This window comes from Pinus tabuliformis, chromosome J (assembly GCF_031772625.1).
Source record: "Pinus tabuliformis cultivar Carrire ecotype Pingquan chromosome J, CPIR1, whole genome shotgun sequence".
Lineage (NCBI taxonomy): Eukaryota > Viridiplantae > Streptophyta > Pinopsida > Pinales > Pinaceae > Pinus > Pinus tabuliformis.
In genome coordinates, this window is record NC_142295.1 from 1,501,728,783 (window position 1) to 1,501,743,202 (window position 14,420).

The 14,420-nt window shown below is 37.1% G+C and overlaps 1 protein-coding gene across 1 annotated transcript in view; it reads left to right on the forward strand.

Annotated features, from left to right (window-relative positions):
* Positions 1–11,504: 11,504 nt before the first annotated feature.
* The window catches only part of LOC149233120 (26S proteasome non-ATPase regulatory subunit 14 homolog), a 68,723-nt gene continuing 65,807 nt past the window's right edge, over positions 11,505–14,420 (forward strand). Inside the window, exon 1 of the mRNA XM_089379701.1 lies at positions 11,505–11,773. Coding sequence (XP_089235827.1) covers positions 11,644–11,773 — 130 coding nt within the window. The 5' untranslated portion in view covers positions 11,505–11,643. The remainder of the gene's footprint in view (positions 11,774–14,420) is intronic.

Here is a 14,420-nt window from a genome sequence, read left to right on the forward strand (position 1 = left end):
CACAATATAATCAAACCTACATAACAATAATAATGTAAGGACACAACAATAACAATAGTGAGCTTCTATGGGGTACAATAATAACAATATGGGGACTACATGGGCACATAAAAAACAATAAGGGGCTACACTAGTATTACACGTACCTAACATAACCAAGTCTAATCATGGCAGTCATTTCGTCAAACATATGGTGAACATGAAATCTACAGGTCATGAATGCATATTTGAACATAAAGGTCTAAAGCTTATTTAAGAATCACCATGAAGGTCTAATGCCCTCTCATAATAGTTGTAATAACATTTATCAGTTCTTGCATTCATTAACTAATCAAAACATATCAAGAGCCATAGCTAGAACCTGTTATGGAACCTTGCTTATAACCAACATATATCCAAAATAATAACCATGATAGAAAACCTTCAAAGCCACATAATAACAAGTACAAGTACTCATAGAATACAATAGGAAAAGAGCTATTATTAACATATGAAAAAGCCAACCAATTCAGGGACATCCACGTACCACCCGACCATAGATTGAGCTGAACCAAATCTTCTTTCAGCTAATCACCCCCGTGCCATATTCCAAGCATGAATGTGGGATCTAAAGACACAAACAACTAGGGCTTCCCGAAGATTAAACCACCTCCACCCTCATGCTCCTGCAATCTTGCTAAAACCGGTCAAGAGATCACATAAGCAAAACAAAACATAAACAACCAGGGCTTCCCGGAGACTAAGCCACCTCCACCGTTAGGCTACCACGATCCCACCAAAACTGGTCAAGAGATCTCTAAGCTGAAAACAAGCTTGGATGCCTTAGAGTTTCTTCACCAATACCTTGAGGAATTTTCTTGTCTCCACCCACCTGTTGAGGGTTTCCCAGAGACTAAATCACCTCTACTCCCAACCCTTAGGAGTTTTCCTAAGACCACCTCACCCGGTTCTAAAACCTTACGACAATCCAAAGCTCAACCAAATAAAAGAACCCCCATCACACCATGACTATCTGAAAATGGAAAGGCAAGGTTGAAACCACTGTCACACCCGACAAACCCATGCCAGTGACAACAAGAGAATCAAATACACAAATGCATGTACTACGCATTCACAAACCAGTTAGGAAATCACATATGCAACCGGTTACCTGCAAGGCTTCTTGCTGACGCTGCTTGATCCAACCTTCTTTGCTTTTCCTTTGCTTTCCTTGTCTTTCTTTTGCCTTTCATTGCTTGCTTTCTCCTCTTGGTGCTCTTCTATCTCTGAAAGTAATTTCAAAGCCAAACTGACAAAAGGCCGTGAACTAATCCTCACGGGCCTTTTTATTATTGAGGCCTATATTTTCTTCATTTTCCTCTATTTTTCCTTCAATTTTCTTCTCATGCAAACCTATGACCTTTCATCTCCATTTTCTCATATTTTCCTTTATTTTCATAAATAAATGTCAATTAATGCCTCTTTGCCTTTGCCGATTTCCTTAGCCATACTAAACCGAAAGTGACACCCATTAGGATGTTTTGCCCAACATTCAACTTAGAATACATGTCCCATGACCTTGGTCTTATTTTGACTTTATTAACTTAATTACACGAACTTTTAACACGAGGTTGTTACAAAACCTACACATAACATAAAACTAAATAAAATTGCAATTAACATATATCATCAAATTGCAAAAAAAATATAAAATAATTAATGTGTCTTACATCATATGGAATACAACACCATTAAAAACATAAATACTGTGTGGGTTTTGCTTTGACACGATTGAAAGTTGAGATTTATTTAAATTTGACACGCAGCTCCAATCTTCATACAATCTTTTGGAAAATTGGAAAATGGACTGCATTTTAACTTTGAGTTGTGTTCATCGTCCAACGTCCATGCAACATGAAATATATATTATAGTTATACCGAAGAAAATATGAAACCTACCATCTTATAATATATATTTTTTTTTGTTTGGATGCACCTTGGGATGGTTTTAATTCCCCCAAAGGTGGCTCCATCCCCAACCCCTCCCCATGAGATTTGATTCGATGACGTGGTGGGCACTAAACCCCATACAAATAAATGGGTGTACACCTCATAGGTTATCATCCTACAATATATTTGTTACATAATAACTCTAACCCCTTACCAATTTTTTAATATTACTTAATACTCACTGCACACTAATATATATGAAGTCTAACTAACTAATAAATGAACACCTCATGGTTATCATCCTACAATATATTTGTTACATAATAACTCTGACCCCATACCAACTTTTTAATATTACTTTATGACTCACTGCACACATAATATATATGAAGTCTAACTAATAAATGAAATGATTTTTTCTTAAAAAATACAATAATTCAAAAAAAATATGTTTAGATTGTTTAATTTGCAAAATTTAAATATATTAAAATTTGAAAATGTTAAATTTATTTATATATTCAGGCCGATAGGCCTTCCTTTGAAAGGGACTTTCGTCGTCCTTTTGTTTCTCAGGCTGACACCTGGCGTCGGGCATAAAGCGGGCAATTTGTGGGCAATTCGTTTTCATATTTGTTCAGGCAACACGTCAGCCCCTGCGTATCGGCCTCGCTGCAAGGAGGGGCGGAGGTATTCAGGCGCGGAGGTATTCATGGATACTGGGGTTTGAGGGCAGGACGCCGGCGTTCAGCGGGCATAGCTCTTCCTGTACGCATTTTCCGGATATTCGTCATGGTCTTCATCCTTCAGTTACGGGCATCATGGTCTTCATTTACGAGCGGAATGGTGGGTATTTCTGTTATGGGCGGAACGCTAGAGAATCCTCGTCTGCATTGTGCGCTGTTACACTCGGTATTGCTTGACATTTCCAACACTTGCGGTGCTTCGTTACGAAAGAAGGAAATGGAAACTCTAGACATTATTTAACGGCATTCTGGTTTTAGAATAACTTCAATTTCGTTGTGATTTTGCTGGCCATGGAAACAAACCAAAGCCTTAAGAGGTGCAGAAGAAGTGGGGCTTTTAATGATATATTTATTTATACTGCCTTCGTCCACTAGCAGGTGTACAACACGACTATCTCCTCAGTATCGAACAGAATCTTCTGAATTTAACTCTCAGAGGATCGCAATCAAGACTGTTTGCACAATCTGGGCTTCTGTTTTATTGTGATTTTATTTCTTCAAACTGCCAAATTTTATCAGACGATTACTTATACCTTGTAAGTCGCTGCATCTCACATTTTACCGTTTTTCTTCAAACATTAGCAATGGTTATTTTCTGTTGAATTCCAGCTAAACCATGGCATTCTCAATTTTCGGCGTCGCTCGTGAGTTTTGAACCCTTGACTTCTTTCTGAAAGCCGTTATTATTGGGGGATTCAATAGTTCTTTGTGAAAGCCATTTCATAGATTCTCAATTTTTGAATAAATTCCCAGTTTTTAAAAATAAGACAAATTTTATGTCCGGATTCAAGATTTCAGTGCCCTGCAGATGGATGTCCAGGGTTATTGAAAGTTGATTTTTAAATTCAATGCCAGGTTAAGTGCTAATTAGCCTGTAATTTCAGTTAGGCACTCTGTGATTCCTCACATTTGAAGGTTAACTAAATGTTAGATTTTGCAAATGAGAAATTGCTGCTAAAGAAAATATTTAGGCTTGAAGTGAGGGCTTACCTGTCAAATTATTTTCTTTACAGGCCTTATATAACTATTTCCAGAGGCTGTTGTTTTCGGAGGACTTTTTTTGTGTTAGGGCCTACCTGTCAAAAAAAATTCTTTTTAAATTCAATGCCATGTCAAGTGTTAGTTAGCCCGTAACTTGAATTAGGAGCTCTGTTGATTCCTCGCATTTGAAGGTTAACTAAATGCTAGATTTTGCAAATGAGAAATTACTGTCAAAGAAAATATTTAGCCTTGAAGTTAAGACCTACCTGTCAAATTATTTTCCTTGCATCATGCCTTATAGGCATATAGCTGTTTTTAGTGTTTTTTTCTTTTTCTTTCCGGATGACCTTTTCTGTGTTAGGGCCTGCCTGTCAAATTATTTTCTTTGCATCAGGGTTTGTATAGCTCTTTTCAGGGGCCTTTTCTTTCGGAGGACTATTTTTGTGTCAAACCTGTAAATTTTGTAAGAATTCAAGAATTTGGAGTAGTGCATTTGAATATAACACTGGCTTTAGCCAACAGAGATATTAACGCTTCTATCTCCAGTCATATCTAGCTTGCTGCATGTTGATCATTGTTGTGGGTCCTGTGACATCTCCACAAAACAAACATCTGGAAAATCCTCGTCTGCGTTCTATATACTGAAGCAGACTTTGATTGGATTCCTTTGCATTGATTTGGTTAGTTTTTGGGTTTCTTTTCTATTTCCTGGAGTGTGTTGGAGTGTTGGAGCAGACTTGTATATCATCTAGGAGTTTAAGCTACTACAGTAATGTAGAGGTAAATTCTCCAAGCATTGTATTGACAAGCCTATCAAGAAATTATATACTTCCTATCAGCTGAAGTAAGGATCGGGATTTGCATTAGAGTCTACTTGTAATCATTGAAAAATCTCCTCAATAAAAATCAGATTTTTGCCTTAGTTCTTTAACTGAAGTTATTTATCTGAAATTTTCCTTGAAGTGTTTGACGAAATTTCTGAGTTGTTTGTTGAAGGTGTTTCCAGACTTTGCATTCAAACTATTTGTAGAAAGGTGCCAAAGAGAAATTTTAAATTTTTTGGAAAAGTTTGTATGTAACTTTTGTTGGGTATATTATAGTGGTATTAGAGCATAACTCTGGCCAGCTGTGGGTGATATCAAGGAGAAGAATCTGAGGGTCATAATGGAAGTTTAAAGATAAAAAGCTTCCAAGTCAGAAATTTGAAGATTACAACCAAGATTTCACAAACATGTTAGAACAATTGGAAACATGGTTGTCATTAAAGATGGCAAAGAAAGGGGAAAGCAATTACAAATCTGAAGACGAAGATATAAGCATAAATGAAGATTCAGTACATTTAGTTGAAGATACAGTTGAAGCCTTGTGAAATGCATCTGAAGCGAGCCAAAGGGTAAGTGTTAATCCAAATGGTGGTAGGAAAAAGGTATTAATTCATGTTGCAAATAAAAAGGTTTCCAAACCAGGCTTAGAAGAAATATATGGACCATTTTCATTTGAATTCTTAGTTGGAAGGACCCTGAAAAGTTTGTCCCATGAAAAGGTTCAGTTACCCACTAAGTCTGGCAGTGTCATGATTGAAGGTATTGTTCATGTCAAAGGCTCAGCAAAATATGGACACAAATCTTGTGAAGACCATCCGAAGCATCTCGATGGCATCATTCTCATTTGCAGGGGATAAGATCCCACTCAAGATGTATCCAATATAAGTAAATTTCGACATCAAAATATGGATCAGTTTACTGGAGTCTTTGTAAGGCCACTGGAAGTTTGCAATGATGTTACAAGGAACATGCTCCAAGAAGAAATTGAATTCCTAGTGGATGGTACAGCTGAAGACAACAAGGAACATTCTCTAATGAAACTAAGCTTCCACACTCCAAACTCCAATACCATGTTTGCTGAGGACATTGCTATCCTTACACCTGGGATTGTTGCTAAAAGGAGGAGAGGTAATTCTGTTATTTGTATCTTGTCTCAACCATTTAATGAATTTACTAGGGTTCTTGCAATGTGTGGTAATGTGGAGATTCAACTAAATAAAAATGTAACAGTAGTACATCAAGAAGGATTGCAGACGAAAAATTCCCTTTAGAAAAAAGGTAATAAAGAATATTATCAAATATCATCTGCAGCTGGAATTTAGTCCCCCAATGCATCGTATTATGTTGCACATGAGATATACATTTCTCGATTCAGTTCAGGAATCTCGGGGAAGATGTCAGGAAGGAAAAGTGAGTGGATTGATGCTCCCGTGAACCATGCTAGAGACTAGCCAATTGCTCTTTGTTCCATGGAAAACAAGGTTCAGGAGCATGTGAGAGGACTGTTAGAACATCATATAAAAGAAGCTTTCCTTCCATGCTACTCCACACAATGGATCAGTGCCAAAGAACCAGAGCAGGGGAAGTAATGGTTAAATGACAATCCTTATCTGATAAAGTTTGAAATGAAAAATTCCTTCAATTAAGTAGGACCTGGAACATGCAAAGGAAGCAATTTTTAGGCATGGAGTACATGGCCTAGTGAATGATCCATACAATGAGTTAGATCACCAACATCCTTCTAAACAAATGTAAATTAAGCATGTCAGAGAGATGCTTACAAAGGTGAGGTGCCTTGCCTAATACCATGATTACCATGTCTGGTTTGTTGCTCTGATGCTTACAAAGGTGAGGTGCCTTGCCTAATACCATGATTACCATGTCTGGTTTGTTGCTCACCAAAAACAGTTACAAGATTGGCATGGTGATGCTCCCAGTCTCCACGATATTAATGGCAATTCACATTTTATCAATACGCGTACCAAAGGAATTATAGTTCATGGAACTCGGGATCCTGGTGTTGGTATAAGCTCGCCGATCTCCTGCAAAAATCAGGCCACACCGCCATTGTATTCGATCTCGCAGCCTCGGGTCTCCATCCCACGCGCCCCGATCACATATCCTCATTACAGCAATACGCAGAACCCCTTTTGGAGGCCCTGCGTTCAATTTCAGATTCAGAAAAGGTATCACAGATTTAAATCAAAATTTAATCCAATTTTGAATGATTTAAATCACAATTGAATCCAATTTTGAATTTCTGATGAAATATTGACACTTATCACGATGAACAATTGGTGGAAGGCAGTCATGGTGAAGATAAGAAAGGCCTTGAGCTGAATCTAAAGAAATTATGTGCCTTGTAGGCCAGTTGAGTCTGCTAGCTTTAGGTCCATGAAGGATATCTCCCAAGCTTCCATTGCACATGTATTCATACACTAGCAGGTTGCAATCCTCTCCAGAGATGCAGCACCAGAGCTTAACAATGTTCTTGTGCCAAATCCTCCCTAAAGTCTCAGTTTCTGCTTGGAACCCATTGTCATATTCAAAGGCCTCAATCTTTGCCCTACCAGGAAGCCTCTTCACAGCCACTGTCTCACCATTGGTCATTTCTATCCTGTATACTTGTCCAGCCCCGCCACTGGCAATCATGTTAGTCTCATCCAAGGATCCCAGTATTTCGCCCTCACGAAAAACTAGCTTATGGAAAGAGACCACGTTCCAGCCAAGTGGTCATTGAATGGATTTCGGATTCCTTTGTTCTTGTGTGTATTATGATACCTTCCAATTGGTCATTGAAGGGATTATGCATTTTTTTACTTAAAGCATCCACCTTAAATAAACTGGTGTCCTGCTTTGCTTTCAACTCAATGCTGGTATCAATTGTAAAGTGGATTGAAAAGCTTAAATATTTTAATGGCGAGCTGTACTGCAGGACAGGTTATCAAATGCAAAGGTAACTACTTCAGTTCAGTGCAAGGAGTCATGTCCACATCCTTTTTATTTCATGTATATCATTTCATGGCAAAATTGATTTTCAGGGTTAAGCTGCATTTATGCAAACTGTATGTGTGCAATTTATGCTTCTTGAAATCTGATATATTTTGATTTGTACTTTTGTTACAGCTGTTGTTGCATGGGGTGCAGGGGAGCCTCTGAAGATTGAAGAAGTGGAAGTGGCTCCTCCACAGGCAATGGAAGTGAGAATCAAAGTGCATTATACTGCCTTATGTCATACAGGCCTTTATTTCTGGGAAGCAAAGGTATGTTATGAATAATTACCATTAAACATCAAGTTTCTGGGAAGCAAACGTATGCTATGAATAATTATCATTAAACATCAAGAAAATTTGAAGGAAGGATATTAATTACACATCTCCAATTGCACTGTACTGTATAACACATAAAATATTGTTGTTAGCAGTGAAATGGAATGACTGATACTGATACTGCTTTGGTTGCAGGGCCAAAATCCTCTCTTTCCCCGCATTTTAAGACATGAAGCAGCTGGGTATGATGTGCAGGCATTGCAAAGTTCCATTTCCAAACAAAAGTATCTTATGCACTGCAGTTTCCACCTTCTTAAGAGCAAATAAATAATTCCATTTTGAAATCACAAAGGATGATCTAGTTTTATGTTGCCTTCCCATGTCATGACTGGCTGCTTCATCATCCCCAAGAATTTTTAGCAGTAGATTATTTTGTAGTATTTGATGTTGATTTTGTTTTGGTTCACAACAGTGATCCAAGTGGGTTGCGTTATATGGTTTTCCCAGTTGGGCTAAATAAATTTGGGAATTTGGGATTCCTAGTTTTTGTGTATATTATGATACCAGCCAAGTGGTCATTGAATGGATTTCGGATTCCTTTGTTCTTGTGTGTATTATGATACCTTCCAATTGGTCATTGAAGGGATTATGCATTTTTTTACTTAAAGCATCCACCTTAAATAAACTGGTGTCCTGCTTTGCTTTCAACTCAATGCTGGTATCAATTGTAAAGTGGATTGAAAAGCTTAAATATTTTAATGGCGAGCTGTACTGCAGGACAGGTTATCAAATGCAAAGGTAACTACTTCAGTTCAGTGCAAGGAGTCATGTCCACATCCTTTTTATTTCATGTATATCATTTCATGGCAAAATTGATTTTCAGGGTTAAGCTGCATTTATGCAAACTGTATGTGTGCAATTTATGCTTCTTGAAATATGATATATTTTGATTTGTACTTTTGTTACAGCTGCTGTTGCATGGGGTGCAGGGGAGCCTCTGAAGATTGAAGAAGTGGAAGTGGCTCCTCCACAGGCAATGGAAGTGAGAATTACCATTAAACATCAAGTTTCTGGGAAGCAAACGTATGCTATGAATAATTATCATTAAACATCAAGAAAATTTGAAGGAAGGATATTAATTACACATCTCCAATTGCACTGTACTGTATAACACATAAAATATTGTTGTTAGCAGTGAAATGGAATGACTGATACTGATACTACTTTGGTTGCAGGGCCAAAATCCTCTCTTTCCCCGCATTTTAAGACATGAAGCAGCTGGGTATGATGTGCAGGCATTGCAAAGTTCCATTTCCAAACAAAAGTATCTTATGCACTGCAGTGTCCACCTTCTTAAGAGCAAATAAATAATTCCATTTTGAAATCACAAAGGATGATCCAGTTTTATGTTGCCTTCCCATGTCATGACTGGCTGCTTCATCATCCCCAAGAATTTTTAGCGGTAGATTATTTTGTAGTATTTGATGTTGATTTTGTTTTGGTTCACAACAGTGATCCAAGTGGGTTGTGTTATATGGTTTTCCCAGTTGGGCTAAATAAATCTGGGAATTTGGGATTCCTAGTTTTTGTGTATATTATGATACCAGCCAAGTGGTCATTGAATGGATTTCGGATTCCTTTGTTCTTGTGTGTATTATGATACCTTCCAATTGGTCATTGAAGGGATTATGCATTTTTTTACTTAAAGCATCCACCTTAAATAAACTGGTGTCCTGCTTTGCTTTCAACTCAAGCTGGTATCAACTGTAAAGTGGATTGAAAAGCTTAAATATTTTAATGGCGAGCTGTACTGCAGGACAAGTTATCAAATGCAAAGCTAACTACTTCAGTTCAGTTCAGTGCAAGGAGTCATGGCCACATTCTTTTTATTTCATGTATATCATTTCATGGCAAAATTGATTTTCAGGGTTAAGCTGCATTTATGCAAACTGTATGTGTGCAATTTATGCTTCTTGAAATCTGATATATTTTGATTTGTACTTTTGTTACAGCTGCTATTGCATGGGGTGCAGGGGAGCCTTTGAAGATTGAAGAAGTGGAAGTGGCTCCTCCACAGGCAATGGAAGTGAGAATCAAATTGCATTATACTGCCTTGTGTCATACAGGCCTTTATTTCTGGGAAGCAAAGGTATGCTATGAATAATTATCATTAAACATCAAGTTTCTGGGAAGCAAATATATGCTATGAATAATTATCATTAAACATCAAGAAAATTTGAAGGAAGGATATTAATTACACATCCCCAACAGCACTGTACTATATAACACATACAAATATTGCTGTTAGCAGTGAAATGGAATGACTGATACTGATACTGCTTTTGTTGCAGGGCCAAACTCCTCTCTTTCCCCGCATTTTGGGACATGAAGTAGCTGGGTATGATGTGCAGGCATTGCAAAGTTCCATTTCCAAACAAAAGTATCTTATGCACTGCAGTGTCCACCTTCTTAAGAGCAAATAAATAATTCCATTTTGAAATCACAAAGGATGATCCAGTTTTATGTTGCCTTCCCATGTCATGACTGGCTGCTTCATCATCCCCAAGAATTTTTAGCGGTAGATTCTTTTGTAGTATTTGATGTTGATTTTTTTTTAGTTCACAGCAGTGATCCAAGTGGGTTGCGTTATATGGTTTTCCCAGTTGGGCTAAATAAATCTGGGAATTTGGGATTCCTAGTTTTTGTATATATTATGATACCAGCCAAGTGGACATTGAATGGATTTCGGATTCCTTTGTCCTTGTGTGTATTATGATACCTTCCAATTGGTCATTGAAGGGATTATGCATTTTTAAACTTAAAGCATTCTATGTTTACCTATAAAATAAATAAATAAAAATGTCTCTTAATTCGAAATACACGCAATGGTAAATGTTGACATAATCCAAGTAAATAATGTTGATATTGCGTAATGGTTAGTGTTTATATAATCTATTTAAAGAATGCTTTTTCAACACTCATGGTTTAAGTAAATAATGTTTTTTCTTATTTGAAATTAACCATTGTTGATCTGACCTTCACTCGAGGGGTTATCATTATTAATTAAGGTGGTTTTATATATGGTATAAGTGGACAACAATTTTAGAAATAATTATTGAGTTTACAAGTCGAAGATAGAAATAGATTAGATAACGCGCGGTTATTTTAAAATATTAAATTACAATGTGGAAAAGCATATTACAATTACTTAATGTTTTAGTCGTAATGTCAACCAGCAATGTAAGTGGTTTGTTTTAATATTTGCAATTCACAAATTTCTCCGCTTTTCATTTATCATGTAAAACGGTGTAATTTATTTTTTATTTAAAAAAATAAAGTGTGTTGCCAATAATCTATTGAGTTTTTAGTATGAACGCGTTTTAAACTTAATATATTGATATGAATGGTTTGGTTTTGGTTTTGTTGTTTTAGTATGAAATTTGCTGGTACGGGATGGTCATGGTGGTTATTGCCTTGGTCACTAGCAAACTTTGTATATGCTTGACTATCTGTAGAGGTTTCTTCCTTTTACTAATCCTATCGGCCTCTCTTTGTACCTTTTGGGACAATTGCTAGTAAAATACATTTTAAATAAAATAAATGACAATTTTTATAAAAAAATTATATTACCCAGTAAAAAAATCCATTTCATCTATATATATTAAAAAAATCTTTAAAAGATTAAGTAAATATATATATATATTTTCATATTGACCCTATTCCAACCAACTAGACAAATTCCAGCACGAACTTTACCGAGGAAACGCACTTTAAGGCTTTTAAAAATGGAGGAAAGGACTCACCACGCAAAGTCAAGTCTATAATTTGGGCAGAGAGAGACTTTGGGATTTTGGAAGCAGGTTCATTTCAGTAGCAGAAGAAGAAGCAGAAGCAGCAATGGAGAGATTGCAAAGGATATTTTCAGGGGCAGGGGGCATGGGACCACCTGCTACGGATGGCCCTATGCTCGATTCATCTGAGCAGGTCTACATTTCTTCTCTTGCTCTCCTCAAAATGCTCAAACACGGTACATATTTCTCCTTTTTCCTGTCAAGTAATCCAATTATTCGTTAGTTCTCTCGTGGAAGATTTCTTGAAGATCTGAAAATATACCTTTTGTTGACATTATTGTGTCTTAGAGAGTTATTATGAGATGGAAACATATAGTATATTCACATTATTCGAACCTACATTTGTTTTTGAGATTCAAGAAATCGAGAATACATTGAGACATATTTTACCATTTTGGGCTAGAACAAGGGTTCATTTAAAATTTGTAGGTTAAACAGTTAGACAGTTCGTCTTGCTTTTTGTTGGTGGCAAATCAAACTATGGTGCCAAGTCCTCTTTCCATTAAGAAATTCTATTCCGTGGAATGCCTATTAGAATATTTCTTTGACACGATGGTATTCTGTTGGTACTCTACTCACCTGGTGAAAACCAAGCCACGATAGTGATCGAAGGTACTGTATCAGTGTTCACAGATTGAGGAAATGTCCGTAACCCTTGTTATTCATACGACTCATTTATATCAAGAAGATATGACGGTTACACATTCACCAAACTGCAAGAACCAGAAGTGTTCTATTCCAGTCTCGGTAGGAATTGTTCACATTTAAAAGTTTATACACAAATCCTAACTAACAACAAACAATTACGAACTACTCCCCTGAAACAAGGAGCGAGTTAACGAAGTGATTTCAATGGTATTGATCACATATTTAACATTATTCAATCTCAATGTAAAAGAGATAAATACCCAAGATTCCAAAACGAGCAATCCGTTTAATCAGTTGCTGCCTTTTCAATTTTCAATGGATAGTGTCCATCTTTGGTTTATAATTCCAACATGAGGCCAACTAAATCTGAAAGGCTTCAGCAACACTAAAATGGATATGCCATTTATTGGCGCAGGTCCAAAAGGCAGAATCCAACCTAATGCCATTTGCTGGCAAAATGCTGAAAAATGTCGATACTGCTAGGGAAACCTTTTTCCTTAGCAAGAATTCAAGCTGCCATATCTTACAGGCTCAAAGACTTGTAACTGGAAGGACAATGGATGAATTCCACCATTCTCCAGTCCTTGCAAAAGCACTCACATAAAATACCAGAGCAGAGGTTCAGGAAGACAATCGTATGACATCTTATCTAGAAACTCCTTAAGCAGGAGAGGTACAATACAAGTGTTGAAATCTGCACTTCCACTTCAAAGCAGGATAATATTCGTTGACAAAATTTGTCTGTAAGATCACAAACACAGAAACCAGTTATTCATAGTGTATATCCTTATCAGTAAATGCCTTATCTTGGATTGAATTACCCTGGCAACTATCTCATATTTAGCAATATCAGAAAATTCCAATCTGTTTGTCTTGTTATTTTTAAGATTCTCCAGCAACAAAGAAAGATTAATAGATTTAGATTTTAGCATTTCTAGTGATTTAAAACCAGAATGGCCTCCTACTGTTGTTTCCCAGCCGGTTCCCACCAGAAGCTGTAAGTTATGCTCATTTAATCTTGAAGAAAAGCTTGCAGCAACAAATGTGGAACTTGATAGTGTTGGACTCAACGGTGAAGTGGGATAAATGATTACGAGGCTTGCATGGAAAGTACTCCCAAAGTATGATATACTTATTACTATTGTAACAGTAAGTGGATGTAGATAGAGTACTACATCTCAGAATGTTGAACGTCTGTTCTATATCCATGGGCACCTTCTGTAGATTCACGTGGCCACTTGATTGTCATAAAGAAATTCTCTAGTTAGAGATGGAATACCAAGGGCTGCAGCATGACCTACATAAACAACCCCTCTAGTTAGAGAAGGAATCCAAGGGCCGCGGCATCACATGTATCCTCAGCTGAGCGCTTGTATGCTTTCATCAGTTAGTCTTCATATAACTTGCTTGTTTGAAGCCGGAGTTGTTACTGTTATCAAAGACCATAGGTTGTGCACCATGTGAAGAGAAGCCTGCCATAATATTGGGCAAAGGAAACTATAATCGAAACATCTTACACCCAGAAACATCTAGATGCCTCCATCAACCATACATCTGAGAATACGAAATGTGACAAGCTTGCCATCTTCATAATTACTTTCCCATAATGAATTAACAGAGGCTAGTGTATTTCCAATGAATCTGTAGCCATCCTTCTTGCAAAAGAAGGGATGGTTAGAGGTTCACTGAAAATACACCAGTCCCTTTTAATTTATAATGTTGGATCAGAATCCTTTTTTTCTTGAATTCCATGGATTACTCCCCGTATCATGTTGCCCAAAATGGAGGCGTGACTGCATTGCATGACCAGTCAAGGTACATTGCTAATGCCCTTAAACCACACACTAATTGATCCTATTTGTCATACTCTGTGAGATGCCTAAGTTGGAGCCACCCAATAGGAGGTTGAAGAATGAAGCCCGCTCCTTACCACTAGAGGTATGGTATGAGATTCTGGATATTTGGACTAATGGCTTGTTTTGATCACTTATCAAAAACAGCTTTCTATGATTTCAAGGTAGCATGGCACCCCTTCTCTTATTAATCCTGGATTGACCAATCAATGGGGTGAATAGGGGCAAAGCAAGAAATAGCGAAGCCGTCCATTGACCACACTTCTGAGAATATGAACTTTACAAGGTTGCCATCTCAGCAAATAATTTGCTATGCTATTAA